This window comes from Anser anser (genome assembly GCF_964211835.1).
Source record: "Anser anser genome assembly, chromosome: 35".
NCBI classification, from domain to species: domain Eukaryota; kingdom Metazoa; phylum Chordata; class Aves; order Anseriformes; family Anatidae; genus Anser; species Anser anser.
The window spans coordinates 180,293-207,763 of record NC_139756.1 but is presented as its reverse complement, the minus strand read 5'-3'; the positions used below and the strand labels follow the sequence as shown (position 1 = coordinate 207,763).

Genomic DNA, 27,471 nt, shown 5'->3' with positions numbered 1-27,471 from the left:
ACTGCATCAAGCGGGTCGGGTCTCTGCATCGCTGCACTGAGCGGGTCGGGGCTCTGCATCGCTGCACCGAGCTGTTCAGGTCTCTGCGCCCTGTGCTAGGCAGGGAGCTCGCTGGTGAGGGGACAGGCACGAGGAGGAGGTGAGGATTTGGGGGAGTTTGGGGGGGGGTCTGGAGCTCGGGGGTGGCTGCAGCCTCAAAGCGAGTTGGGGGGTGCAGAGGTCACTGCTAGCACAGCTTGGGGGGGGGGGGCAAGGGGGCTGGGGGTCCTGCTCCCCAAGTTGGGGGGTTCTGGGGGTCTTGCTCCTCAAACCAGGACCTGGGGGTCCTGTTCCCAAAGCAGGGTCTTTGGGGGTCCTGCTCCCCAAACCCGGGGGTCCCTGGAGGTCCTGCTCACCCTGAACCGTTGGCTCTAGGGGATCCTGCCCCCCCCCAAAAAAAAAGAGGGGTCTCTGGGCTTCCTGCTCCCCAAAACAAGGGGCTCTGGACATTCTGCTGCTCCCAAGTGAGGGGCTCTGGGGGGTCCTGCCCCTCAAAAGGGGGGTCCCTGGGGACCCTGCTCCCCCCCAAACCATTGGCTTGTGGGGGGGAGGCTATCCTGACCCCCCCCCTCCTAAGTGGGGGGTCTCTGGGTTTCCTGCTCCCCCAAACCATCGGCTCTAGGGGGTCCAGCCCCCCAAAACGAGGGTCTCTGGGGATTCTGCTCCCCCAAACCATTGGCTTGGGGGGGGGGGGGGGAAGGGGTCCTGCCCCTCTCCCAGGTGAGGGTCCCTGGGGGTCCTGCTCCCCCCAAACCATAGCCTCTGGGGGTCCTGCTCCCCCCAAACCATAGCCTCTGGGGGTCCTGCTCCCCCCCAAACCATTATCTCCGTGGGTCCTGCCCCGCAAAACCATCGTCTCCGGGGGAGGGGGTGTCCTTCCCCCGTCCCAAATGAGGGTCCTTTTGGGGTGGGGGGTCCTTCCCCTAATCCCCCCCACCCCCCCCCCCACACCCCTCCCATCCTTTTCCATCCCTTACCCCTTTTCCATCCCTTACCCCTTTTCCATACCTTACCCCTTTTCCATCCCTTACCCCTTTCCCATCCCTTACCCCTTTTCCATCCCTTACCCCTTTCCCATCCCTTACCCCTTTTCCATCCCTTACCCCTTTCCCATCCCTTACCCCTTTTCCATCCCTTACCCCTTTCCCATCCCTTACCCCTTTTCCATCCCTTACCCCTTTCCCATCCCTTACCCCTTTTCCATCCCTTACCCCTTTTCCGTCCCTTACCCCTTTTCCATCCCTTACCCCTTTTCCATCCCTTTTCCATCCCTTTTCCATCCCTTACCCCTTTTCCATCCCTTACCCTTTTTCCATCCCTTACCCCTTTTCCATCCCTTACCCCTTTTCCATCCCTTACCCCTTTTCCATCCCTTACCCCTTTTCCATCCCTTACCCCTTTTCCATCCCTTACCCCTTTTCCATCCCTTACCCCTTTCCCATTCCAACGCCGGGGGGCGGGACAACTCCCACCCCAAAATGAAAAAAATTAAAAAAAAAATAAAAAAAATAAAAAAAAATTAAAAAAATAAAAAAAAATAAAAAATAAATAAAACGTTTAAAAAAACCCCAAAAAAAGCCCGGGACCACCCCGTGCCGACGTCACGGCGGCGCTATAAGGGGCCGCCGGGCGCCGCTCGGGCTCCGCAAGCGGCGGGGGCCGGTGCGGGGCTGAGCCCCCCCCCCCCGGTGCTGGCGGCGGCGGCGGCCCCGGGTTTGGGTAGGGGGTGGGGGGGGGGCATGCGGCGGCTGCGGGGGGGGGAGGCGGCGGCGACAGCGACATGACGGTGCCGCTGCTGAAGATCGGGGCCGTGCTGAGCACCATGGCCATGGTCACCAACTGGATGTCCCAGACCCTGCCCTCGCTGGTGGGGCTCAACGGCACCGCCGTGTCGCGGGCGGGGACCTCCGAGAAGATCGTGAGTGGGGGGGGGGGTGTTTTTTTTTTTTGGGGGGGGGGGGGACACGGATGGGGTTTGGGGGTTGGGGGGGGTGAGGGGCTGCCCTTGGGATGGGCAGGGTTCGGGATGCAGAGGTCCCCCCGGTAATAAATGGGAGTGGGGAGAGCTGGGACCCCCCCCCCCCGCCCCGTTTATAGGGGGGGGGGCTAAAGGGAGGGGGCCACGGATGGGGTTTGGGGGCTGGGGGGGGGGGGAGTGAGGAGCTGCCCTTGGGATGGGCAGGGTTTGGGATGCAGAGGTCCCCCCGGTAATAAATGGGAGTAGGGAGAGCTGGGACCCCCCTCCGCCGTTTATAGGGGGGGGGGCTAAAGGGAGGGGGGCACGGATGGGGTTTGGGGGCTGGGGGGGCGGTGAGGAGCTGCCCTTGGGATGGGCAGGGTTTGGGATGCAGAGGTCCCCCGGTAATAAATGGGAGTGGGGAGAGCTGGGACCCCCCCCCCCCGCCCCGTTTATAGGGGGGGGGGCTAAAGGGAGGGGGGCCACGGATGGGGTTTGGGGGTTGGGGGGGTGAGGAGCTGCCCTTGGGATGGGCAGGGTTTGGGATGCAGAGGTCCCTCCGGTAATAAATGGGAGTAGGGAGAGCTGGGACCCCCCCTCCGCCGTTTATGGGGGGGGGGGCTAAAGGGAGGGGGGCCACGGATGGGGTTTGGGGGTTGGGGGGGGCGGTGAGGAGCTGCCCTTGGGATGGGCAGGGTTTGGGATGCAGAGGTCCCCCCGGTAATAAATGGGAGTGGGGAGAGCTGGGGACCCCCCCCCGCCCCGTTTATAGGGAGGGGGGGGCTAAAGGGAGGGGGGCACGGATGGGGTTTGGGGGCTGGGGGGGTGAGGGGCTGCCCTTGGGATGGGCAGGGTTCGGGATGCAGAGGTCCCCCCGGTAATAAATGGGAGTAGGGAGAGCTGGGACCCCCCCTCCGCCGTTTATAGGGGGGGGGGGCTAAAGGGAGGGGGCCACGGATGGGGTTTGGGGGTTGGGGGGGGTGAGGAGCTGCCCTTGGGATGGGCAGGGTTCGGGATGCAGAGGTCCCCCCGGTAATAAATGGGAGTGGGGAGAGCTGGGACCCCCCCCCCGCCCCGTTTATAGGGAGGGGGGGGCTAAAGGGAGGGGGGCACGGATGGGGTTTGGGGGTTGGGGGGGTGAGGAGCTGCCCTTGGGATGGGCAGGGTTTGGGATGCAGAGGTCCCCCCGGTAATAAATGGGAGTGGGGAGAGCTGGGGACCCCCCCCCACCCCGTTTATAGGGACCCCAAAGCATCGGGACCGCCCCCCCCCCCGGTTAGGGAGCACCGGGACCTCCCCCCCCCATCCCCTTCATGGGGACCCGAAAACATGGGGACCCCCCCCCCCGCCCATTAGGGAGCACTGGGACCCCCCCCCCCTCATTTCTGGGGACCCGAAGCATCAGGACCCCTCTTACCCCCCTTCATGGGGACCCCAAAGCATCGGGACCCCCCCACCCCATGCAGGGAGTGCTGGGGACCCCCCCCATATTCATGGGACCCCAAGGCACTGGTTCCCCCCTTATTTCTCCCCCCCCCCCCCCCGGGTAGGGAGCACTGGGGATTCCCCGAGTTTGGGGACCCCCCCCCGGGTATGTGACCCCCCCCCCAGGTATGGGGACATCCCTTAGATATGAGGAGCCCCCTCTGATTACAGGACCCCCCCCCCCATCATGGGGAGCCCCCCCCCCGCTATGGGGACCCCCCCCCCCGTGTATGGAGAGCCCTCTTCAGATATAGGGACCCCCTCTGGGTATGGGCCCCCCCCCCCCAGGTAGGGAACCCCCCCCCACGTATGGGGAGCCCCCCCCTTTGGGCACAGAGCCCCCAGCCCCCCCCCCCCCCTTGGGCAGTGCATGCCAGGACCCCCCCCTCCCCAAAAAGAAGCCCGGAGCCCACGCAGGGAAAGAACCCCCAATTTTTTTTTTTTGGGGGGGGGGGTCCTGGCCCCCTACAGGGTGTCCTGCCCCCCCCCCCCAGACACAAAGCAGCCCCCCCGGCAGGACCCCACTGCTCCCTGCAGCTGGGGGGGGGGGGGGGGCTCCAGGGGTGTTGCTGGCCAGGGAAAGTGAGTGACCCCCCCCCTCCATTTCAAGTCCCCAAGCTGGGGGTCCCCCCCCCCACGTGTGTCCCCCCCCCCAAAATTTATGGCGTTAAAACCTGCGTGAGGAGCATGAAAATAAGTTGGGAGCAAAGCCGGGGGGGGGGGGACAGGACACATTTTGGGGGGGGGCGGCTGCAACCGCAGCGACAGGGCTGGTGATACTGCAGGGGGGACCCTGGTGATGTGGGGGGGGGGACACACACGACCCTCCTGTCCCCCCCCCCCCCGATCCTTGCCACAACCCCCCCCCCAGCATCCCGCCCCTCCCCGCGCTGCACCCCACTGCGGGGGAAATCCCGCTGGGTGCTGCGGGCGCTTCGGGCACCCCCTTTCCCCCCCCACCTTGTACCCCCCCCATCCAAAAGGGTACCCCCCCCATCCAAAAGGGTACCCCCCCCCCCCATCCCAAAGGGTCTCCCCCCATTGCCCTCGCCCCACAACCGCTATGGGGCAGGGGCTCCCTTGGGTGCCCCACCTGGCCGAGCGTCTGCGGCGGCCGAGGATGAGCGCGGCGGCCTTCGTCACCGCAGCCCCCCCCCCCCCCCCGCCTGGTGTCGCAGGGCAATTAGCGGCGCTGGGGGGGGGGGGTACGCGACGTTAATTGGCTAATCATTGGGCGCTCTTTGGTGGTGGTGGGAGAAAAATCGGTTATCGGCGGGACCGGGAGTCGCAAAGCGCCGGGAGGTTTTTCTAGAAAACGTTGGTTTTCGGGGGGATTTTTTTTTTTTTTGGGGGGGGGGGGGGGTGAAGGGATTAAATACTAAAAGTGGAGGTTGGAGGTCGAGGGCTGGGTTCGGCCAGGCCGGGGTGGAGGCAGCGAGGCCGCTCGTCCCTCCCTAGGGGGAGAGCGATGCTTGGGGACCCCCCCGCGGCGTCCCCAAAAGGATGGAGAGGGGCTGGCGGCCCCCCCCCCGGCCGAGGGTGTCAGCAGTTTCTCCTCTCCCGAGCCGCCAGCAGGCAGCTTGCCCGAGGAGCTCTAATTAATAACCCCGCGACAGATTGCACAGGCCCTCGGCCGGGCCGCGTTTAACCCAATGATCCCGCCGCCGCCATCCCCTCCGCAGCCCCCCACCTCCAGCCCCCCCCGTGGGGCACGAAGCATCCTCACGGACCCCCCCACCCCCCCGGAGCTTTTTGGCTTACGGGGCCGCGCGAAGCCCGGTGCGGCGGCGGGAGCGCCGCTGCCAGCTCGGGGGGGGGGGGGTTGGCGGCTGAATTACGCATCGAGCCCCCCCCCGTGAAAAATTTACGGCTGCTCGCCGCGGCCTGGGGGGGGGGGGGTCCCGGCTAAAGGGAAGCGTGGATCACGGGTGCCCTGCGTGGCAGCGGGTTTTGTTAAGTGCGTCACGGCGCGCCGTGGCGTGGTTTTTTTTGGGGGGGGGGGGGAGAGCGAAGCTTTCGGGGATGCTCCCTGCTCGTCGACGCTCGGCGGGGACGGGTGCTCGCCCATGGGTGCCGGCCAAGCGCTCCCTTCGCCTCCTCCTGCCGCCGTTTGCTGCGCTCGGGGCGATTTTCACGCCGCCGCCGGCTGCTGCTTTCTCCCGGAGGTTCGAGCGCGGCGTTTGGCCACAGCCGTGCCTGATAAATCCCGCGGGAGACACCGAGCTCAAAGCGCCGCGTGCGAAGCGAGGCAGCGTCCCCGGCTCGCTGCGGGCGACGGGTCGTTTATCTCCGCCCGGCTCGGCGCGGAAGCCGCTTGGAGAGAGAGCTGAGCTCGCGCTCGACGTTCGTAATTAATAATTACGCATGAAACGCGAAAATGGCCCCGGCACGACAAAACGCCGCTTTGTGGCGTGAATAAATCAGGGGGATCTCCCCTTCGGCTTCCTGCCTTAAAATTGGGGGGGGGGGGGGGGGGGGCAGGAGGGAAGAAAAGGGAATAAATGCCCCGGCCGGTAGGCCAAGAGCAGGAGGGCGAGCTGCTGACCCCCCCCCTCTGTCCCGCAGACCCTCTTCCAGAGCCCCGACGAGGGCTGGCAGGTCTACACCTCGGCGCAAGCCCCCGACGGCAAATGCCTCTGCACCGCCGTCATCCCCGTGCAGGGCTCCTGCTCCCGGGACCTGCGCAGCCACCAGCTCCGCCAGCTGACCGAGAAGGTAATGAATTCCCCGTAATTCCGAATAACGATGGGAAATTTGGGGTTTCTTCTTGGGGCAGGGGTGGGGGTTGCAATGCCTGGGCGCGGGGTGGGCTGCGGTGGGCGCATCCCTTCCCCCCCCGGGGCAAGGATGCTGGCGGTGATGCTCGCGCTTGGCATCCTTCGTGCTCCTCCAGGCAGCCAGGCGCAGGCACCGGTAGGGTGGCTGGGAGGGACTTCCAAGGAGGAATCGTCCAAAAAAAAAGAAAAAAAAAAAAAAGGCAGCAGAAGCTATCAATCAGCTCCTCTCCCCCCAAACCGACCCCGTGCGGCGGGGATGGGGCCGCGCGCGCCACCAGCCCGATTAAAGTTTGATCACAGCTCGCTGCGAAACGCCTCCCGAGCGGCTCCCATCAGAGGCAGCCCCGCAAACGCCAGCACTAATAAATAAATAAGCGTTTGAGGAACACGGCCACGGCCGCGTCGTTTGAAAGCGTGGAAATGGAATAACCTCGCCGGCTGCGGCGGATCAAATTAAAGAATGAAAGCTCGTGGGGCGGGCTGGGAAACGGGGGCTCGGGCGGTTTAAAAAACAAAAAACAACACAAAAAAAACAAATAACAGCTGAAGCGGGATGAATAAAAGGTATTACTTTATACATTCGAGCTGCAGAGGGAAAATTGGCTTTGCAAGCGTTTACACGAGCCGTGGAGCGGGAGCAGCTCGTTCTGCAGGGACTGGGACACCAGGACGACGTCCGTGGGAAGGGTCGGGTGTATGCGGGTGCCGGGCTGAATTACCCGACCCTAATTAGCAAGGTGGATTGGGTCCCTGGCAATTAACCCCCTGTCCCGCCGCGCAGGTGCAGAACATCTCCCAGTCCATGGAGGTGCTGGACCTGCGGACCTACCGGGACCTGCAGTACGTGCGCAACACCGAGGCGCTGATGAAGGGCTTGGACTCGAGGCTGCGCGTGGCCGCTGAGAGCCAGAAGAGCCTCAACGCCAAGAGCTTCCAGGTGAGCCCGACGCCCCTGGGTGCTGCTGGGGACGGCTGCAGGGGCTGAGTGCACAGTGCTGTGGGGTGGGTGCGTGGCCTGGGAGTGGGTGGTGGGCCCAGATCCTGAGCCCGGAGCCCAGCGTGAGCATCCTCGTGGTGGTCCGGGTGTGTCAGCATCCCTGTGGCGGTCCCAAAAGTGAGCATCCCTTTGGTGATCCCAAACCGAGCATCCCTGCAGGGATCCCAGAACCGAGCATCCCTGCGGTGGTCCCAGAACCGAGCATCCCCATGGTGGTCCCAGAACCGAGCATCCCTGTGGTGGTCCCAGAACTGAGCATCCCTGCAGGGATCCCAGAACCGAGCATCCCCATGGTGGTCCCAGAACCGAGCATCCCTGTGGTGATCCCAAAACCGAGCATCCCTGCAACGATCCCAAAACCGAGCATCCCCGCGGTGGTCCCAAAACTGAGCATCCTCCTGGTGGTCCCCGAACTGAGCATCCCTGCGGCGATCCCAAACCGAGCACTCCTGTGGTGATGCCGCGATGCCACGCGGCCAGGACGAGCCGTGCCCGTAGCAGGTCGGCCGCGATGGCCAACTCCCAGCCCAGCCAGCCGCAACGAGTCACCTTTAATTAAACGGCCACCTTTAATTACACGCGATGCCACTCTTCCCCGGCGAAGGCCCGATTCCCACCCGGCGAGGGGCAGCTGCGAGCGCCGGCTGCCAACAGATGCAGCCCACACGCGGATGCTGCCGGCCCCGTGCCCCTCCAAATCCCATTTTGGGATTATTTGGGTTTATTTTGGGAACCTCTCGGCTTCATCCTGACAGCTAAGGAGTGTTTCTGCCTCGGGAGCGGCTGCTTCTTGGCACTGAATCCAGCGAGCTCGGGGCCCTGCCCGTTGCAGGGACGAGGCATTGATTAAACACCGGGGCTGCAGCAAAACTCACCGGTTTAATTGCTGCAGGAGGTGTTGGCCTCCGGACCGGGATGTGATCCTGCCCTAAAATGACAGGCAAGGAGGGAGAAAAGGCACAGGGAAATCAAGTCATTGCCTGGCCGAGGTCAAAGCGCCCTCAACCTTTTCCTTGGGCTAAAATAAGCAGATTTTTTTACATCCCGGACCTGGTGGAGGGGGGAAATGCTGCTCCCATTCCCGCATCCCTCGCTGCGCACGGCATCGCTCCGCTCCCACCCCATGCGCGAAGTGACGGCGAATTTCCACCCACCCGCATCACCAGGCAAATTTCGGGGTGAACCGGGGGCCGTCCCGACAGACGGGCACCACGGGGCAAGCACAGCCTTAATTTAAGGGATGTTTCGCTTTTTTTTTTTCTTTTTTTCGTCCCCCCTAAGCAGGAGCTCAAGGACAAGATGACGGAGCTGCTGCCGCTGCTGCCCGTGCTGGACCAGTACAAGGCGGACACGCGGCTGATCGTGCACCTGAAGGAGGAGGTGAGGAACCTCTCCGGGAGCCTGCTGGCCATCCAGGAGGAGATGGGCGCCTACGACTACGAGGAGCTGCAGCAGCGGGTGCTGATGCTGGAGGCGCGGCTGCACGCCTGCATGCAGAAACTGGGTATGGCGGCATCCCGGAGCTCGCCGCTCCCACGGGTTGCTCCCGCTTGGGGGGGGTTTCCTAGGGGGGATTTTGGGTGGGGGGGGGTTCTCCCAGCCCCGCTGACAGCAGTGTCCCCTTCCTGGTTCAGCCTGGGTCCAGCTCCCCCTTTTGGCAGCTTCCCATCCCTCTTGCCCCATCCCTGTATCCCTGCGGAGCTCCGGTTCCTCGCCGCCTGCTGCGGGATGCCCTGGGGACCAGGGGAAGCCGCAGTCCCCAAATCCCCCCCCCCCCCATAACCCCGCTCCCTGTCCCCCTCCCCAGGCTGCGGGAAGCTGACGGGCGTCAGCAACCCCATCACCATCCGCGCGTCGGGCTCCCGCTTCGGGTCGTGGATGACCGACACGATGACGCCCAGCGCCGACAGCCGGGTGAGTGGCGGGGACAGCCCTGGGGACAGCGGGGACAGCCCTGCCCGGGCTTCCCGTGGCTCCAGCACGCGTCTTTTGTGGGCGTCTTGCCCCAAAAACCCTCCCAGCCCAAGCAGAGGGGGGGCGGTTCGCAGTGGTCAGCCGCCAGCTTGGCAGGGTCGGCTCGGAAGTTTTGCAGAACTTCTGCATACAATTTGGGGTGCACGCTGACTGTGCACCCATGGTGCAAGCTGCCTGATGTGCAACACACCTCGGGGCACGCTCCCTGGGGTGCACGCTGCCTGTGCACTCAGGATACGCGCTCTCTGGATTGCACACCTGGGGGTGCACTCTCTCTGGGGTGCACACGTGCTCTCCAAGGTGCATGCTACATGGGGTACACCTGCATGTCCCTGCTCTCCGGGATGCATTTCCCCCCGGTGCACGCTCTCAGGGGTGCACGCCCCCTGTTGCACACTCTCCGGGGTGCACGCCCCCTGTTGCACGCTCTTCAGGGCACGAGCCCTCTGCAACGTTGCTTGCAGGACACGTGCTGCCTCCACGGATCACCACCAAGTGCTAATGCAGGGAACGGGGCCGTGCAAGGTGCAGGGGGGCCGTGCAAGGTGCAGGGGGGCCGTGCAAGGTGCAGGAGGTCTGTGCAAGGTGCAGGGGGGCTGTGCAAGGTGCAGGGGGGCCGTGCAAGGTGCAGGGGGTCCGTGCAAGGTGCAGGGGGTCCATACACATCCTACAGCCCACCCCATCAGCTCGAGGCCAGGCGTTTGGGCCGCTCACCCTTCACCCTCTCCCGCTGCAGGTCTGGTACATGGACGGCTACTACAAGGGCCGGCGCGTGCTGGAGTTTCGGACGCTGAACGACTTCGTCACGGGGCAGAACTTCGTGCAGCACCTCCTGCCGCACCCCTGGGCCGGCACGGGCCACGTGGTCTTCAACGGGTCCCTCTACTACAACAAGTACCAGAGCAACGTGGCCGTCAAGTACCATTTCCGCTCGCGCAGCGTGCTGGTGCAGCGCAGCCTGGCCGGCGCCGGCTACAACAACACCTTCCCCTACTCCTGGGGGGGCTTCTCCGACATCGACTTCATGGTGGACGAGAGCGGGCTCTGGGCCGTCTACACCACCAACCAGAACGCCGGCAACATCGTGGTGAGCCGCGTGGACCCGCAGACGCTGGAGGTGCTGCGCAGCTGGGACACGGGGTACCCCAAGCGCAGCGCCGGCGAGTCCTTCATCATCTGCGGCACGCTCTACGTCACCAACTCCCACCTGGCCGGCGCCAAGATTTACTTTGCCTACTACACGAACACATCCAGCTACGAGTACACGGATATTCCCTTCCACAACCAGTACTCCCACATATCCATGCTGGACTACAACCCGCGGGAGAGGGTGCTCTACACCTGGAACAACGGCCACCAGGTCATCTACAACGTCACGCTCTTCCACGTCATAAAGACGTCGGGCGAGCTGTGACCCCGTGCCGGACTCGCTCGCCCCGTTCCTGCTCTTTATTTTTCTACGCCTCTCTCGGGGACGGAGCCTTCCTCCTCCTCCTCTTCTTCGATGATTTTTTTTTTTACATTTCTTTGGTTTCTCCCCGCGGTTCATGGCGCATGGATCTCTTCTGCCTTCATTTGAGCTCGCCTTGGTTGGTTCTGTTTTTTTCTTTTTCCCCGATTTTCTTTATTTTGACGGCAAATAAAAGCAGTCTCTTTGACATTTGACGAGGCTCGTGCTTTTATTATTATTTCCCCCCCCCCCCCCCGCTCTTTTTATGATCTGGCGCTCAGCAGCTCGGTTGTCTCTCCTGCGTCCCCTCTACAGCCGGCTGCGCTAGCGGGGCCGTCTCCTCCAGATGTGCCGGAGCCGTTGTTTACGGGCATGTTTAATGCATGCGGGTGCGGCGCCGGGGAAATGACAGCAGAGCCGAGCAAGGCAAAGAGGAAGGGAAAATGCAGCACAGCTGCGGCGAGCGGCTGGAGCAGGCTCTGCAAGGGCGGCGAGCCCCAAAACGGGCACCCAGAGGGGTTGGGGCAGCAGGAACCTGGCCCCGGGGTGGGGGGGAAGGATGGAGGGGTTCAGGGGATGGAGGGGTTCAGGGGATGGAGGGGTTCAGGGGATGGGGAAGATGAGGGGAGGGATGGGGCTCAGGGGATGGAGGGGCTCAGGGGATGGAGGGGCTCAGTGGATGGGGGAGATGGAGAAGACGAAGAGATGAGGGGATGGAGAAGATGGAGTGGAGGGGATGGAGAAGATGGAGGGGATGGAGAAGATGAGATGGAGGAGATATAGGGGATGGAGAAGATGAAGGGATGGAGGAGGTGGGGATGGAAGGGATGGGGATGATGGCGAGGATGGTGGAGATGGAAAGGATGAAGGGGAGGAAGGAGATGGAGGAGACGGATGGAGTGGATGGGAGGAGGGAAAGGATGGAGAGGATGGAGGAGGTGGGACAGAGGGGCTGGTGGTGACAGCGAGGCCGAAGGGGTGGGGGACGGGGGGGGACCTGTGGTTGGAGGTAGCAGAGGGGCCGGTGCTGTCACCAGGCCTTGGCAGGAATCCCCCCAACCTGGCAAACCTCCAGGGGTGGATTTGGGCACAGCCCAGCCCGCTCCAGCCTCGATGATCAGTTTGTTGTGCGGGGGCTGCAGCCCTGGCCCTGAGACAGCTTGGGCAGGGGGGGGGGGAACCAGCAGCCCTGGGACCTTCACATAAAGAAATTGGGGCGATCAAGGGGTTCGGAGGTGGGTGAACCCCCTTTGTGCACCCCTTCTGCAGCGCATCATTGGCACCGGGGTGCTCCAGGTCTGGGTGCTGCTCCCCAGCAGCGCCTCTGCCCCAGCCCCAGTGATTGGGATGCGAGCGGGGGCTCAGCCAAGCCCCCCCCCCCCCAGCCCCATTTGGCGCCGTGGCTCGAGGCTCGCTCATGCAGGGACTTTAATTTGCTGCCGGGGCCGGCGGCCAAGAGCGAGGCACGACCCTGGCACGGGCAGGGCGGGCATCGAGCAGAGCCAGGGGAGGAGGAGGAGGAGGAGGAGGACGGGGCTCGGCCCCGTGTGCGATGCACAGGCACCCGGCTGCTGGCTCCAGGCAGCGGATGGCAAATCCCCTGCAAGGGTGATTTAGCAATTAATGCCTGAGCAAGGCTCCCCGCCTCGGTGAGGCCGTATCCAAGCGACCCGTGGGCCGCAGACATCAATGCGGGGCCGGGCTGCAGCACGGCTGCTGTGAGGAGCCCTCGTTTGTCAGCAGCGGCTTCCAGCAGCGCCGGGGGCTTTTCTCCAGGCTGCTGAGAGCAGAGCTCAGCAAGGCGTGCAAGCCCCATCCCAGCCCAATTGCCATCCCCTTCCCCTCCTCATCCCATTCCCATCCTTATCCTGTCCCCATCCCCATTCCTCTCTCCATCCCCATCCCATATCCATTCCATCCCCATCTCCTCCTCCTCCCTATCCCCACCCTCATCCCCCTGCCCATCCCATCTCAATTTAATCCTCATCCCTACCTCTGTCCCATCCCATCGACACCCCATCCCATCCCACCCTATCCCATCTGTAATCCCCATCCCCTCCCATATCCACATCTCGTCCCTGTCTCCATCCCCATCTCTTTCCCTATCCCCACCCCATACACATTCCCATCCCCATTGCATCATCATCCCTATCCCTACCCTCATGCCTATCCCTATCCTCACCCCCATCCCATTCCTATGACCATCCCATCCCCATCCCAATGCCCTTGCCCATCCCATCCCATCCCATCCTCATCCTCACCCCCATCCCATCCCATCCCATCCCATCCCATCCCATCCCATCCCATCCCATCCTCATCCTCACCCCCATCCCATCCCATCCCATCCCATCCCATCCCATCCCATCCCATCCCATCCCATCCCATCCCATCCCATCCCATCCCATCCCCATCCCCATCCCCATCCCCATCCCATCCCCATTCCAATCCCAATCCCATGCCCATCCCATCCCATCCCATCCCCATGCCCATCCCCATCCCATCCTGATCACCATCCCCATCCCCATCCCATCCCATCCCACCACCCCGGCCCCTGCTCCCCAAATTCCCTTCCACTTCTCCATGACCCCCCCCCGACCTCCAAACCCAGCAGAGCTTCTCCTCCTCCGAGGCCACAAAACGCCACCGAGCCCATCAGCTCGCTAACGAAGATTAATGGGGCTGAGCGAAGGCTCTGGGGGACAGCGAGGGCAACGTGCCCTTATCCCTGCCACCAGCACCTGGGGCACGCGTCCTGCATCGCTCAGCATCGCGTGTAGCCCCCCCCCCCAGCACACAGGGCCGAGCCGGTGGCCCCGTGGGAGCGGAGGCGACGCGGCGAGTGCTGCAGTGCAGCTGCCGGTGACGGCGCGTTCGGTCGGGGAGAAAACGACGCCTTGCCTCCGCGCCGTCGGAACGGCACGCTGCGAATGGGGAAAGTGTGTGTGTGTGGGGGGGGAGGTGGGGAAAAAAAATGAAAAAAATTAAATAAATAAACCAAACGCAGGGTGTTTAATAACCTGACACGCGGAGAAAGCCTGCTGGAAACCAGCCTGTCGCCCTGCCCGAAATCACTCATCCTGCAGGCTGGGTTTTTCCAGCCGATTGTGATTCCTGCGAAGGCGCAGCCCGGCCGGGAGGCGCATTGGTTATTCCGCTGCCATCCCGGCTGGGGACTCAGCATCGCGCTGGGAATTTTCCCCCGATATTTCCCCCAATAATAGGAGGGTTTCTTCCCTCCCCCCCCCTCCAATGCATACAAAAAGTGCCCCGAAACCACAACACCCCCCCCCCCCAGAATGGCTACGAGGGATGCGAAGGTGATGTCCCAAGGCTCGCCAGGCACCAGCCCTCCCGTTACTAACGAGCTTCGTCATTAAGCGTCAGCAGATCCACACCCCCACGCCAGCCCGAGACGGGGATTCGGCGCTAATCATGTTTACTGCAGAGACTTATTGTTGCGTTCGCAGCCACCGCTCCCGTCACGGCCCGCCGGGGACTTTCCCCCGAACGAAAGGCAGCGGGAGCTCGATAATTGAGGCTTATTTATGGAAGGGAAGCGGGGAGCAGCGGGAGCTAAAACCGGCCGCCGATAAAAAAACGAGCGCCGGGCTCCGCTCCGCCAGCCTCCGGTGCGCTGAGATTTACACCTCGGCCTCCCCACGGGACCTCCCCGCTCCCCGCTCCGGGCTTTTAGCATCCGCCGGGAGCGGGAGATGCGGCCCCGGGTGGATTTATGGCCGCTGGGGATAGCGGCGAGGTCGGGGGCTGCTGCTGGAGGAAGCCATCCGTCAGCAGCCTCCGGCCTCCCCGGGTGAGGTCGGGCCTCCCACCAGCACCACCGCACTCGTGGGCGGCTGGTCGGGGATCGGTGCCGTGGCTCAAACAGGCAGCGAGCCCAAGCGCAGTGCGCACGGACATTTTGTCTATAATGCACGGAGCTGCACCCTAAGTCGCGTCGTTAGATGGGGGCGGGGATGGGGTGGGGATGGGGGAGGAATTGGGATGGGGTTGGGGTTGGGATGGGGTTGGGATTGGGATGGGATGGGGGTGGAGTTGGGATTGGGATAGGGTTGGGATGGGGTTGGGGTTGGGATGGGGTTGGGGATGGGATGGGGATTGGGGTTGGGTTGGGATAGGGGAGGGATGGGGTTGGGGTTGGGTTTGGGATGGGGATGGGATGGCGATGGGGATGGGATGGGGATTGGGGTGGGGTTGGGATGGGGGAGGGATGGGGATGGGGATAGGGTTGTGTTGGGGATGGGATGGGAATGGGATGGACAGAGGGATGAGAATAGGATGGGAATAGGGATAGGGACAGGGATGGGGTTGGGATGGGCATAGGGCTGGGAATGGAAATGTGGATAGGATGGAGATACGGATGAGGATTGGGATTGGGAAAGGGGTGGGGTGCCATGGGGCAGCCAGCAGCTGCCTCTTACCCCAACACCCCATCAACACACCCCAGAGCCCCTGAAAAACCTCCCACCCGCCCCCCAACCCTTGGGCAGCCTGCCCCTTTAATATTTAATGTGAGATTAAAGCCAAATCTAGGGGGATATTTTTTTTTTTTTAATTCCAGTGTATCACGAAATGAGCTATGAATAAAACTTAACTTGGGCAGAAGAGGATTTATTTATGAGTTTCAGCTGAAATTTGCTCCGCCAGGGCCCCGAGCGGAGCAGGCAGGAATACAGATGAGCTCCTGCTTCCAGCAACGCCAGCCAGCAGCTGGGGAAGCTGCAGGTATAAATTTTACCTCCGCCTTCCTCCCTCCCCGTATCCCGGCCCCGGCGCCTGCTTTTTGTCTTTTATTTGGATTATTCCGGCGCTGTTTGCTCTCCGAGGAAATTACAGTCGGGAAGCTCGGGGGCTCCTCGTGGCTGCTCCTCGTGCCCCCGCAGGGCAAAAGCCACCTCCACGATGGGGTTTTTCCCCCCGTTTCCCCCAAATCGAGCCCCCCGTCCTCGTAGGATGAGCACCCCAAGGCTGAGCACGCCTCCCCCCTCCCAATCAGGAAATCCAATTTACCTCCATCTTTAATTAATTAGCTCGAGCTAATGAAAGCATCGCATTTCCACAAAGACCCAGGATCCCAGGGTCCAGCCCGGCATCGCAGCAATATTTGGAAATTAAACCGATAAATAATAGATGCTCGCCGTTAATGAACTGATTTTAAATGGAGATACTTTATTTTTATTTTTTTTTTAATTCGCGACTTTTCTGCTCTCAGGAAAGTCATTAGCACCTGCCTGGGAGCAGAATTAAGTCGGAGAGCGGTAATCGATTCCTTTTATTAGCAAATTGAGAAGCGCTTTAATATTTATCGGTTTATTGTTCAGAAATCATCTGGGAGGAAAATGCCCCTCTCCCACTCTGAATCCCACGCAAAGTTTCGAGAATTAAATTTATTAGGGGTATAAATTTATAATGGCCTAACTCGCTACACAGATGGAATATATATCGCTAATGTAATTTTCCAAACCAGTGATGAGCGTGTCTGAGGGATTTTTTACGGCAAAGTAATACAGTCTAATATATTGCGGAACAGCAAAATATATTAGATATGTATATGAAACACATCCAAAAAAAAAAAAAAAAAAAAAAAGGATGATGGATTGTGCTGTGCTGCACCCAAAGTGCCGGGGAAGCTGCTTGGCTGAGATGCTCGGCGCCCACGGGGACCGTGTGGGGACAGCGGCAGCCAAAGCACGGGGTGGGGGAGCTCCTGATCGATCCCCCCCCGGGACCCCGTGTGGTCCGTGAGCGTCCCGGGACCCCCAAACCCCAGCCCCTGGCTTCCTGCCTCCCTCCTGCTGCTCCTGCGAAGCCAGCGCCTTCCTCCCGCGGCCCGAAATGGCCTCGTTACGCCGAAGAGCTCATTTGAGCGAGGCCAATTTCAGTCCCTGGCATGTCTAAACGAGCTGGGCTGCTTCCCTCTCCTCCCCGCTTCCCAAGGTTAGCGCGCGCAGAGCGGTGGGAGCCTGCGGCGCACGCATGAGTGGCTCTGGAAAAAAGCAAAAAAAAAAAAAGGAGGAAAGAAAAAAAAAAAGGATAAACGGGGTCTAATTGGCGTAATAGGGGCTAATTTGTTTTCAGAAGCCGCCTCTCCCCTGACCCAGGGAATCGGCATCGCCTGAACAACACCGGCAGGGTGGCTCTCCTGTGGGGACCGCGCTTCAGCGTCTCCTCCTGGTGGTACCGGCACCGGCAGCACCCAAAGGTGCGAGGCTGGGTGCTAGGGTGCGGCCGCCGCCCCCCGCAGGGACCAGCCCCAGCGCTGAGCCCTCGCCTGCTTGGAACCCCCCAACCACCCGGCCTTCCCTCCCTCCATCCCTTCTTCTCCTTTTCCTTCCTTCCCTCCCTTCATCCCTCCATCCTTCCTTCCATCCCTCCCTCCTTCTCCCTTTCCTTCTTTCCCTCCCTCCATCCTTCCATCCATCCATCCCTCCTGCCATCCATCCTGCCTTCCCTTCCTCCATCCATCCCTCCCTCCTTCTCCCTTTCCTTCCTTTCCTTTCCTCCTTCCCTTCTTCTATCCCTCCCTCCTTCCTTCCACCCATCCCTCCTTCTCCCCTTCCTTCCTTTCCTTCTTGCCTCCTTCCATCCTTCCTTCCATCCTTCCTTCCATCCCTCCTTCTCCCCTTCCTTCCTTTCCTCCTTCCATCCTTCTTTCCATCCTTACCTCCCTCCTTCTGTCCTTCCTTCCATCCCTCCCTCCTTCTCCCCTTCCTTTTCTCTTTCCATCTGTCCTTCCTTCCATCCAGCCTTCCATTCGTCCTTTCCTCCCTCCTTCTCCCCTTCCTTCCCTTCCTCCTTCACTCCTTCCATCTCTTTCCATCCCTCCTTCCTTCCTTCCCTCCTTTCCTTCCTCCATCCCTCCCTCCCTCCCTCCTTCTCCCTTTTCTTCCTTCCTTCCCTCCCTCCTTTCTTCCTTCCATCCATCCCTCCCTCCCTCCCTCCTTCCATCCCTCCTGCCATCCATCCTGCCTTCCTTCCTCCGTCCACCCATCCCTCCTTCTCCCCTTCCTTCCTTTCCTTCTTGCCTCCTTCCATCCATCCTTCCATCCTTCCTTCCATCCCTCCCTCCTTCTCCCCCTCCTTCCTTTCCTCCTTCCATCCTTCTTTCCATCCTTACCTCCCTCCTTCTGTCCTTCCTTCCACCCATCCCTCCTTCTCCCCTTCCTTCCTCTCCTTCTTGCCTCCTTCCATCCATCCTTCCACCTTCCTTCCATCCCTCCTTCCTTCTCCCCTTCCTTTTCTCTTTCCATCTGTCCTTCCATCCATCCTTCCATCCTTCCTTCCATCCCTCCCTCCTTCTCCCCTTCCTTCCCTTCCTCCTTCACTCCTTCCGTCTCTTTCCATCCCTCCTTCCTTCCTTCCCTCCTTTCCTTCCTCCATCCCTCCCTCCCTCCCTCCTTCTCCCTTTTCTTCCTTCCTTCCTTCCCTCCCTCCTTCCATCCATCCCTCCCTCCCTCCTTCCATCCCTCCTGCCATCCATCCTGCCTTCCTTCCTCCATCCATCCATCCCTCCTTCTCCCTTTCCTTCCTTTCCTCCTTCCCTTCTTCTATCCCTTCCATCCTTCCTTCCACCCATCCCTCCTTCTCCCCTTCCTTCCTTTCCTTCTTGCCTCCTTCCATCCATCCTTCCATCCTTCCTTCCATCCCTCCCTCCTTCTCCCCTTCCTTCCCTTCCTCCTTCACTCCTTCCATCTCTTTCCATCCCTCCTTCCTTCCTTCCCTCCTTTCCTTCCTCCATCCCTCCCTCCCTCCCTCCTCCCTTTTCCTCCTTCCTTCCCTTCCTCCTTCCATCCTCCCCTCCCTATTTTCTTCTATCCCTCCTTCCATCCCTCCCTCCCTCCCTCCCTCCTTCCATCCCTCCATCGCTCCCTGCCTGCCCAGCAGCGCCCAGACCCCCCCCCCCGGCTCCTCCTACCCCCCGCAGCTGGGGCGGCCCCAGCCCTATATCAGCAGCAGCTGCCCCCCTCCAGCAGCCCCTGCCCTTACTGCCCCCCCCCCCCCCCCTCCAGCCCTAAAAATGCAGCAGGCTGAGAGCAGCACTCGTCCCTTCAAGCAGAGGAAGAGCCTCGGTGGGTCCCTGGGGGGTGGAAGAGGAGGAGGATGAAGGATGGGGGGGGGGTGCTGTGCTCACCGCTCCCCCCTTTTCTCTCCTGCAGCCACCAGGATGCACGAGGTGACGGAGATCCGCATCAAGTACCCCAACAAGATCCCGGTGAGGGCTGCGCCCCGCTCCCTTCCCACCCCCCAATGTGAGGCTGGGGGCTTTCGGGCTCTTCCCCAAACCTCAGCTTCTCAAAGGAGTCCCCTGTGGCCCCCCCCCCAGGACCTCGAAGCAGCCACAGGGGTGGCACCTTCTCCCCCCCCAAGGGGCTAAAAGCAAGCCAGGAGCAGCTTCAAAGACCGGCTTTGCTTCCCTGTGCCCCCCCTGCAAGCCCCGTGAGCTGCCCCCCAGCCCCTGTCTCGCCCCCCCAGCCCCTGTCTCGCCCCCCCAGCCCCTGTCTCGCCCCCCCAGCCCCTATCTTGCCCCCCCAGCCCCTGTCTCGCCCCCCCAGCCTCCTCTCCCTGCTGCAGGTGGTGGTGGAGCGCTACCAGAAGGAGAAGAACCTGCCCCCCCTGAGCAGGACCAAGTTTCTGGTGTCCCAGGACCTGCCCCTGGCCCAGTTCGCTGTCACCCTGCGGTAAGCGGTGAAGGACACGGAGGGGTCTGGGGGCTTCCTTTGGGGGGGGGGGCATCGACACCCCCATGTGGGTGCAGCTGATCCTGCAAAAGCAGCCCAGCTTGGAAGCCGCTGCTTCAGGCATTTGCCCCACCGGGCACACGTTGATTAGCCACAGCCTGATGCAATTAGCCTCCGCAATTAGCCAAGAGCGTTTGCTCGCCAGCGTTTCCAACCTGCCCCAGCCCTGCAAGAGAGCAGCATCTGGCCAAGGGCTTGGGATCTGCGGGGGGGGCTCCAGCCCCGCAGGCAGGACCCCCCCTGCTGTACCCCATCTGCCCCGGCTTTAGCGGGCTGGGGGAGGACGCAGGTGAGCTCTGCGCCTCCCCTCTGGGTGTTTTTTTGGGTCCTGCCACTGCCAATCCGCCGCAAAACTCAGCCGGTGCCTCCCCTCCCCTCGCCAGGACGCGTCTCTGCCTGGCCTCCTCGCAGACCCTCTACCTGCTGGTGAACAACAGGGGGCTGCCCAACATGACCGTCACGATGCAGGAGCTGTATCGCGACAACAAGGACGAGGACGGCTTCCTCTACCTCACCTACGCCTCCCAGGAGATGTTCGGGGGGCTCCTTCCCCGGCAGACCCCGTCCAGCCCCGACCTCGCCTTCTCCCTGGCCGTGGTTTGATGGCCGCGGCTCTGTCCCGGTCCCAACCCCGCTGCCGGCTGCTCCTTAATCCTTGGGATTTAGGCCCAAATCGCTCCCCCGGCGCAGCAGGGGCTGGTGCTGGCTCGCTCGGGGCCACGCAGAGGTTGTTTTTTGTTTTTTTTCCGGGGGTTTTGTGCAAGGCTTTGCAGCCTGAGAGCCGGCCGGCCGCGTGGAAACCTTGGGCTTCTCAAAGCCACTTTGCTCTCCTACTAGGATCGGGGCTGAGGATTTCGATGGGTTGTGGAGGTTTTGTGCTAAGCTGCTGCTGGAATAAAGAGAACGGGAGCGGGCCGGTTCCCCTGCTCATCAACCTGGCTTCATCCCTGGCTTTACTGGGGAGAAAACAGAGAGGGGCAAGGATTTTGCTCCCCCCATGGGATATGGGGCAAAAGCAACCCCTGGAGCAGCTCCCCATATCCCTTCCCTGCTCAGAGCCTGGGGTTGAGCCCCCCCCATTGCCTCCCCCTCCCTCCCCGGCAGGGCACGGAGCAAAAAGCTGCAGCAGAGCTTAAAAACGCGCTCGAATTTTCGCGTCGCGCTGTGAGTCAGGCACCGCCGCTTCCTGCCGCCGGCGCCGCAAAGCGCTGCTTAAATATTTAAGGCTTCCCTTGCGAGAAAGTGCCTCGTCACCCTGGGTGAGTATTTCACGCACGTTTTACGGTTAAAACGTTAATAAGTAAAGCTCTAAAATTAGCCGCCACCAGCAGCAGGAGCTGGGTCCCTGATGTGATGGGGGGGGGGGTGAGTCAAGTCCCCCCCCCCCTCCTGCACAAGGATGGAGAGAAGGGGCTGGGGGCTGCCCCTTGGTGCCACCCGGGTCCCTCCGAGCCATCTCTGCCCCCCCAGCGGTGCAGCACCCGAGGTTTTGGGATGGGGCGAGGCATTTCCACGGGCGCCAGCAGCCGGGGAAGCATTTTGGGGCACTGTTTGCCTCTTGAATGCTTCGGGAAGCCGGCGCGGGGTGTTCTTGTTACAAGCGTGTATTTAACCTGTCAGCCCGCAGCCGATCCAGCTCTACCCCAAACCCTGCTGAACAGGGAAGGGGCTGGCGCACCTCGCTGTGTTTGCACACTCCCGTTATCTCCTGGCATCTTGTAATTAAGACCGCGAGCTCGTCAGGGCGAGGACTCCGCTTCACCCACGTGCGTAACTCCACGGGGCCGGCTCGGAGCACCCCCGGTAGCTCCGTGCTGAACCGCCTCGTGTGAGCACATTTGGTTTTTGTTTTTTTTTTTCCAGCAGCATCCCTCCGACACCTGAGACCTGCCTGGAAGCCTTCAGGCTAGGAGCAAAGCAGAAAAGCACCGCGTGTGGTACGAGGGGGCTGGGGAGAGACCCCCCCCCCCCTTCCATCCATCCTCTCCTTCCCTACCCTCATCAGAGCAGGATGGATGGGGCTGGCATTTGGGAGATGAAAGCGCATTCCTCACCGCTAGCGGGGAGAATTGCTTCCCAGAAAGCGTCTGCAGCCAGGGGAGGCTGAAAGCAGGGAGGACCTGAGCTGCCTTGCAGCTGTGCTCCCCTGCAAATCCCCCCCCCGACACGCACCCATTCCTCCCACACCGGGCCGTGTATTGGTTGCAGAGGGATGGGGTGCCCTTCCCCGCCAGGAAAAACTCTCCGTTACCAGCCGGGGCCAGTGCTCGGTTAAATCCAGCACCCTGGGAAGCCTCCAAACCCTCCTGCAGGGCTGCAGGATGTCCTGGATGGGGAACTGGGCTTTGCCGCTTGATTTGCGCGTGGCCGCTCGCAGACGCGAGCCGCTTGCGTTCTTCTGCAGTAATTGCTGCTTGCACTTCTGCACTAATTGCTGCTTGCAATTAGTGGTGGATGCAGCCAGGAGTGAGCTCAGGGCCAGAGCAGTGGAGCAGAGCATGGGGGTGAGCGCTGACACCTGGGGGGGGGTCTCACTGCTGGCCACCAGCCCCTTCCCACCATGGGGGATGTGGTTCTACCCCCAGCATCCCCAGTTTGATTTGGGAAGGGGTCTCTGAGCACGGCAGCTGCTTGTCCCACGCCCCGATGCTCGCTGAGAGGAGCCCCTGGCCCCTTTAACCCCTCTGTTCTGGCTTCAGGAAAAGGATGGGGCTGGGGGGAGATGGGCAGTTCATCTCAAAATGAAAGGGCATTTTAAGGGCAGAAGCTGCCTGGAATCCCGTTTCCCTTCCCAGAGCAATCCCAGGCTCCAGCTCCATCGTCCCCACCCTCCCTTCCCACTTCTTCCTTCCCAGGTGGTGGCGAATCCCTCGCTCTGGCCCCGAGCTGTGCCAACCTCCCTGTTACAAAAACTCTCCTGTGGTTTAATCGTCGTTCCCCGTGTGTTTGGACCTTTTTGGTCCTGGTGTGCCCGGTGCAAAGCTGCTGCTAGCCCCATAACTGAGGAAATCCCCCCAGGGAGCAAACCACACGCGGAGGAGACGCCTCTGGATATGCACCAGTGTTATCCGTGCTTCAAAGGGCACGGGGAGGACGGGGGGCTTTGGGCTCTCTGCTGGCTCCAGATCCAAGCACAGACATAAAGCGCTGAGGAGCCTGGCGAGGATTACCCAAAAGTGGCTGTTTATCCTATAAAAAGGCTCCTCGGAGGGATAGAGCAGCTCAGGGAACGCGGCACATAAGCGCTTGACTTCTTCCCATTACAAATCCCTGAATGGAAGCAGCTGGGAGAAGGGGTCCCCAGGGACCCTGCTCCCCAGGGTGGGTTTTCTTGGGGGGGAAAAAAAAAAAAGGGCATTTTTAGGGCCAGTGGGAGGCAGCTGATGTGCCCCGTGGGATGAGGAGCTGTGAAAGGAGCAGCTTGAAGGCATTTTGGCTGCTCTGGGTGGCCTCAGAGGGCACCCAAGGAGCATGGGTGCAGGTGGGGGGGGAACTTGGGTCCATCTTCATCACATCCTGCAAAGGGAGGGAAGCTTGTCCCTGGGGGGGGGCGATGCTAAAAGATGCCACCTGCCTTCCGCTCGGTCCATCAGGAAAATGAAATAAAGCAACCGGCTCGGAAGGGGCTGCCGGTGGACTTTTCGGCTGCTTCGTTTATTTTGCCGGATGCCATTTGTAATCGTAAGCTGTCCCTCCTCGTACAAACATAATCACATATTTATTGCCGAGACAATTCTGAGTTAATTATAAGGCAACTAATTTTCTCAGCAGGGCCTTGCAATGTTTGGGTGTGAAGGAGCCAGCTGTAACGCCGAGCACTTCTCCTCCCCGTTTCTTACATGCAATGCGAGTTACTCAAGTTCCTAAAACAGAGCAAGACGAAACACGGGCAAACGGTGCCCTTTTTGGGCACAAATCCCTCAAAAAAAAAAAAAGCGAGAACAAGCTGGTGGCCGTGTCCTGAGTCCAAGCACCAGGGTCCCCCGGGTGCCCACCTGCACCAGCTGGGCAGGATTGTGCCCCTTGCTCCTCAGTAAGCTCCCTTCGCAGCTGGTGTGTGGCTTCATCAGCAGGGAAACGTCCCTGCCTGGGCTCTGTGGGGTGGGAGAAGTGACGTGCCTTTGTTTTATAAATTGGTCTTTCATCTCCGAAGACGCTGTTTGTGTGGGAAACGCTGCTCAGCGCACTGGCTCCTGATTATACTCAGCTCCTTTTGTCTCCCCCTTGAATAGATGTTTTCCATCAGAGCCGGGATAATGAAGCCATCTCCACGTTGAGGTGATTAAGCCCTCGCTTGCACCCGCTTCCTCTGCCTGCTTTAAGCCCCCATCCAAAATTTGGGGGCTCCTTACGTGAAGCATCTGCCTTGGGTTTCAATCCTGTGGCCACGAAGCGATGGAGAAGGCTCAAAGGCTCCTGCACCATCCGCTGTCCCCCAAACCCATTTTTCCTGCGCCTTGCTGCTGTAATTGGGATGGGGGGTGAGGCCGCTTGATGCGTCAAAATAGCCCCAAATGGAAAAAATGAAACCCCAGACCCCCAGAAGAGGGTTTGCTGCCCGGTGGGACCTGGCACCTCTGCGCATTTTGCAGGGCTTGAACGGCTTCGAAGGGCTCAGCGAGCCCAGCCTCGACGTTTTCACTTCTTCGGAGCCATTTATTCCCCTTTATTTATCCTGGGATCCCCCAAGGCTCTTTAATTTCAGCGCTAAATCCAGGTTGATCCGGCAGCGGTGATATTTCCTGCCTGCATTCCTCCCCTCCTCATTACTTTATATTAAAAGCGGTTTCGCCGCAGTCACATCCCGCGCTATTTATAACCCGCGGGAGGGAATATTTCAGAGCGGAGCTGGCTGCACCCAGCCTGGCTCCTCGCCTGCACCCTGAGCATCCGAAGGCACCGTGCCTTTTGGGGGGGGGGCGCGCAGGATTTTGCTCGCCCTCGTCCATCTCAGAGCATGGTTTTGGCCGGCGCTGGCTCCCCAGCGGGATGAGCAAGGGCAATGATTCACCTTCCCTATCAGGCAATTAGCACCAGGTCTGCAGCTAATGAGCTGTCCTGGCTCGCTCCGGGCAGAAGGAAGAAATTAAAGAGAGGGATAGGAAAGAGCAGCGCTGCCTTCCCAGCACAGCACGGGGGATTTCTGTCGATTACAGGGGGGCTGCGAGAGGCAGGGGCTGCAGGACCCCAGCGGCACCCAAAAAAGAGGGATGCTCCGGGCGTGCGGGGGGGGATCCCTCGCAAATCCCTCCGCTTCCCAGCCTGAGCAGGCTTTTAGGATCAGGGGGGGAAATGCAGAAGGCATCGGCTCCTCCGATGGCATCTCGGTGGCGTTAACGTGATGAACTTCTCTAATTGACGCTCATTATGAATAGAAACCTTCTAGGAATCCAGCCTCGTCTCTGGCTGCTTTATTAGCACCGCTCATCCATCAGGCTGCCTCTCAAAATAAAGGCTTGGATGTGACCGGGGTGTGTGTGTGTGTGCGCGCACCCTTTTTCGGGTTGTTTTTTTGCAAAACGAGAGGCAGAGGTGAGAAAGGAGGCGCGGGAGGGCAGAGCAGGGGGGGGGAGCAGCTCCGTTAACACCGCTGCTAATTGCCTTCCTGCTGTTCAGCGCGAGAGCAGCCAAAAAAAATAAAAATAAATAGAAAATCGCTATTTTGTGCCACGATCCCGGCTTCGCCTGAATTCTCCCCATCAGCAGAGGCCCCCTTGGTGCCCGGTGATGGAGCAGAGGCCGGAGAGGGGACGCGAGGACACCCAACCGCCAGCACCCACCCAGAGGAGCACCTGGGGGCTGCCTCTGGTCCAGCCCAAAGAACACACGAGAAAAGATGAAGGGAGGAAAGGGAGAGGAAGGGGGGCGCCCCCCGGCTCCACAAGGATGGAGATGGAGCTGGAGAGGAAGAGGAGGCTCTTCCCAAGGACCACGCTGCCTCAAACGTGCTCAGCTCCACCGCGAGCTCCATCACAGCCTCGTGCGTGAAGATGGAAACCCTGCCTGGCCCTGGAGCCTCAAATAATTCACCGCTTTCTCCGTCCGTCCCCCGAAACCGGCAGCGCTGCTTTGTTCAAATTAAAGATTTCCCCCAGGACCGCAACCCGGCTCCTGCTTTGCAGATTTACAGCTGCTGGAAAGGGATAAAAAAAAGTGCTTTTTTTTTTTTTTTTTTTGATGCCAAGTGCTCCCGGTAGGACGCCTTGATGTCTGGGTAATTTCGTTATCCGGGCACGAGGGGCCCCTTCCTTCTGCTCTGGCTCTTCCAGCGCTTTGCATAATAAATCCGCAGAAAGCAGCAGAGGACTTTTACCTTCTTTCCGAGCGCCGGAGCGCGCGAAGGAGCAGGGAGGGAAAGGGATTCCCCACCAAACAGCCCCGCGGCGATGCCAGGTGGGAGGAACGGATCTTGGAAACAGCTGGACGGCCGCGAAGCTCGCCCTCTCTCCGCCGTCGCCTCCCAGATATCTGCAGGCAAAGCAGCCAGACAAAACTCCACCGAAATAAATAAAGGAGCCTCGTGAACAACCCGAATTACCCCTGCCCGAATCCAGCAGCAGGGGGAAATCCATCGCCCGAATCCGCCGGGGCTGAGCGGAGAATCAGGGTCGTGACTTTTTTTCCCCCATTCGTGGTGGGGGATACACTCGCGCTGCGAGGCCCCTAATTAAAGCCACGCTTCGTGGCATTGCCAAAAAAAAAAAACACCAAAAAAAAAAACCAAAAAAAACATTAAATTGGGCTAAAATTGGAAGGGGACAAGGGGAGAGGCACCTGGCCAGAGGCAAAGCTGCTTCTGCCCACCAGGGCCTCATCCTGCCGGTGCAAGCGCGCTCATTCTGCATTAGCAGCACATTCCCTGGAAGTAAGAGCAGCCCCTCAGGTCATTAATATGGAAATGTATTCCCGCTCCACGGCAGCGAGATGTTTGTGCAGATTGGAAGCAGCTTGCTGAGATTCGCTTCTGAATGCGTGGACATTAAAGCTTCCCCATTACAATGTTGATGATTTCTTCCCTTTTGATGAATAGCCTGCCATAAATAGACTCTGATTAATTGCGGCTGCACTTGGAGGGCTGGAAATGCATCATTTGCCTCCGCGGATTGGGATAATGGTCATCATCTGCCTTTGAGAGCCATTCAGCAGGAGAGGGCTCGGCTCTGCCGGGGAAGCCAGGTGGCTGCTCGCGAGTTTTTGCGCCAGACACCCAGCTCCCAGCAAAAGGCTCGGGTGCCTCGCCGCAGGCTGGCTGCGAGCTAATTGCAGCTCTTTCCACTCTTTTGCTCTTATTTATCATCCCTGCTTCGGGGCGGGATGGCCAGCGGGAAGCAGGAGGGAGCGAGCGTCCTAAGGAAAGGGGCAGCTTTCGGGAACCGAGTCGCGAAGGGGACGGGAGACGGGCGCGCAAAAATCGTTTTTTTTTTCGTCGAGCCAGGCGCGCGTCCTCGCACGCTTGAATAAACCAGACGGAAGGCACCCGAAACCGCGGGGCACCCCCGAGCTGCAGACAGAGACACCCGCGAGCACCGCGCCGTGCCCAAACGCTGAACCCGCTCCGGGCAAAGCCAACCCCCAAAGGGCTGCCCCGAATTGCACGGGGTAGGGAAGGAAATGTCGAAAGGTCACGGGGGGTGATGCCAAGCTGCTGAGCCCCCCCCCAGCACCTGCGGAGGAAGCGGTGCTGAGCCCCCCTCCCAGCACCGCATTTGCAGCCTGGATGCTCGGGGAGTTGCCATGGAAACCCGGGAGCTTTGGGATGCAGCCGAGCATCCTTACGGGGCGGGACGGTGCAGGCGGCGCCCTGCGGCGGGGCGCGGAGGGCTGCAGCCCCAAAACTCAACAGGGATTCGGGCACCGGGGCTCCCCGCGAACAGGGGGAAAGCCATGCCCTGCCTCGCCCACCGGGCTTTACTCCCTGCTCGTTAACGGGGCTGAAATGAGCTAATTAGGCAGGGCTCGCAGCCCCGGGGTGCTGCTCCTGGACACCCCGAAACAGCCGATGGGACCAGGCTGGGAGACAGGTCCCAGCAGGGCAG

The 27,471-nt window shown here is 60.9% G+C and overlaps 2 protein-coding genes across 4 annotated transcripts in view; both read left to right on the top strand.

The window, feature by feature from the left end:
- The window catches only part of OLFM2 (olfactomedin 2), a 12,291-nt gene extending 1,401 nt beyond the window's left edge, over nt 1-10,890 (top strand). Inside the window, exons 1-6 of one of the 3 annotated variants that reach the window (XM_083815159.1) lie at nt 1,642-1,957; nt 6,047-6,196; nt 7,040-7,195; nt 8,540-8,759; nt 9,063-9,169; nt 9,966-10,890. In XM_083815159.1, coding sequence (XP_083671285.1) covers nt 1,820-1,957; nt 6,047-6,196; nt 7,040-7,195; nt 8,540-8,759; nt 9,063-9,169; nt 9,966-10,643 — 1,449 coding nt within the window. In that variant the 5' untranslated portion in view covers nt 1,642-1,819 and the 3' untranslated portion in view covers nt 10,644-10,890. Of the gene's footprint in view, nt 1-1,641; nt 1,958-6,046; nt 6,197-7,039; nt 7,196-8,536; nt 8,760-9,062; nt 9,170-9,965 lie in introns of those variants that run through there. The other 2 variants (XM_083815158.1, XM_083815160.1) reach the window with 2 other exon arrangements.
- Nucleotides 10,891-18,683: 7,793 nt separating this feature from the next.
- LOC310888444 (microtubule-associated protein 1 light chain 3 gamma-like) lies at nt 18,684-20,659 on the top strand. Its single transcript, XM_083815117.1, has 4 exons — nt 18,684-18,766; nt 18,854-18,909; nt 19,269-19,375; nt 19,819-20,659. The coding sequence occupies exons 1-4, from the start codon at nt 18,715-18,717 to the stop codon at nt 20,036-20,038; spliced, it is 435 nt and encodes a 144-aa protein (XP_083671243.1). The 5' UTR covers nt 18,684-18,714; the 3' UTR covers nt 20,039-20,659.
- The last annotated feature ends 6,812 nt before the right edge of the window (nt 20,660-27,471 follow it).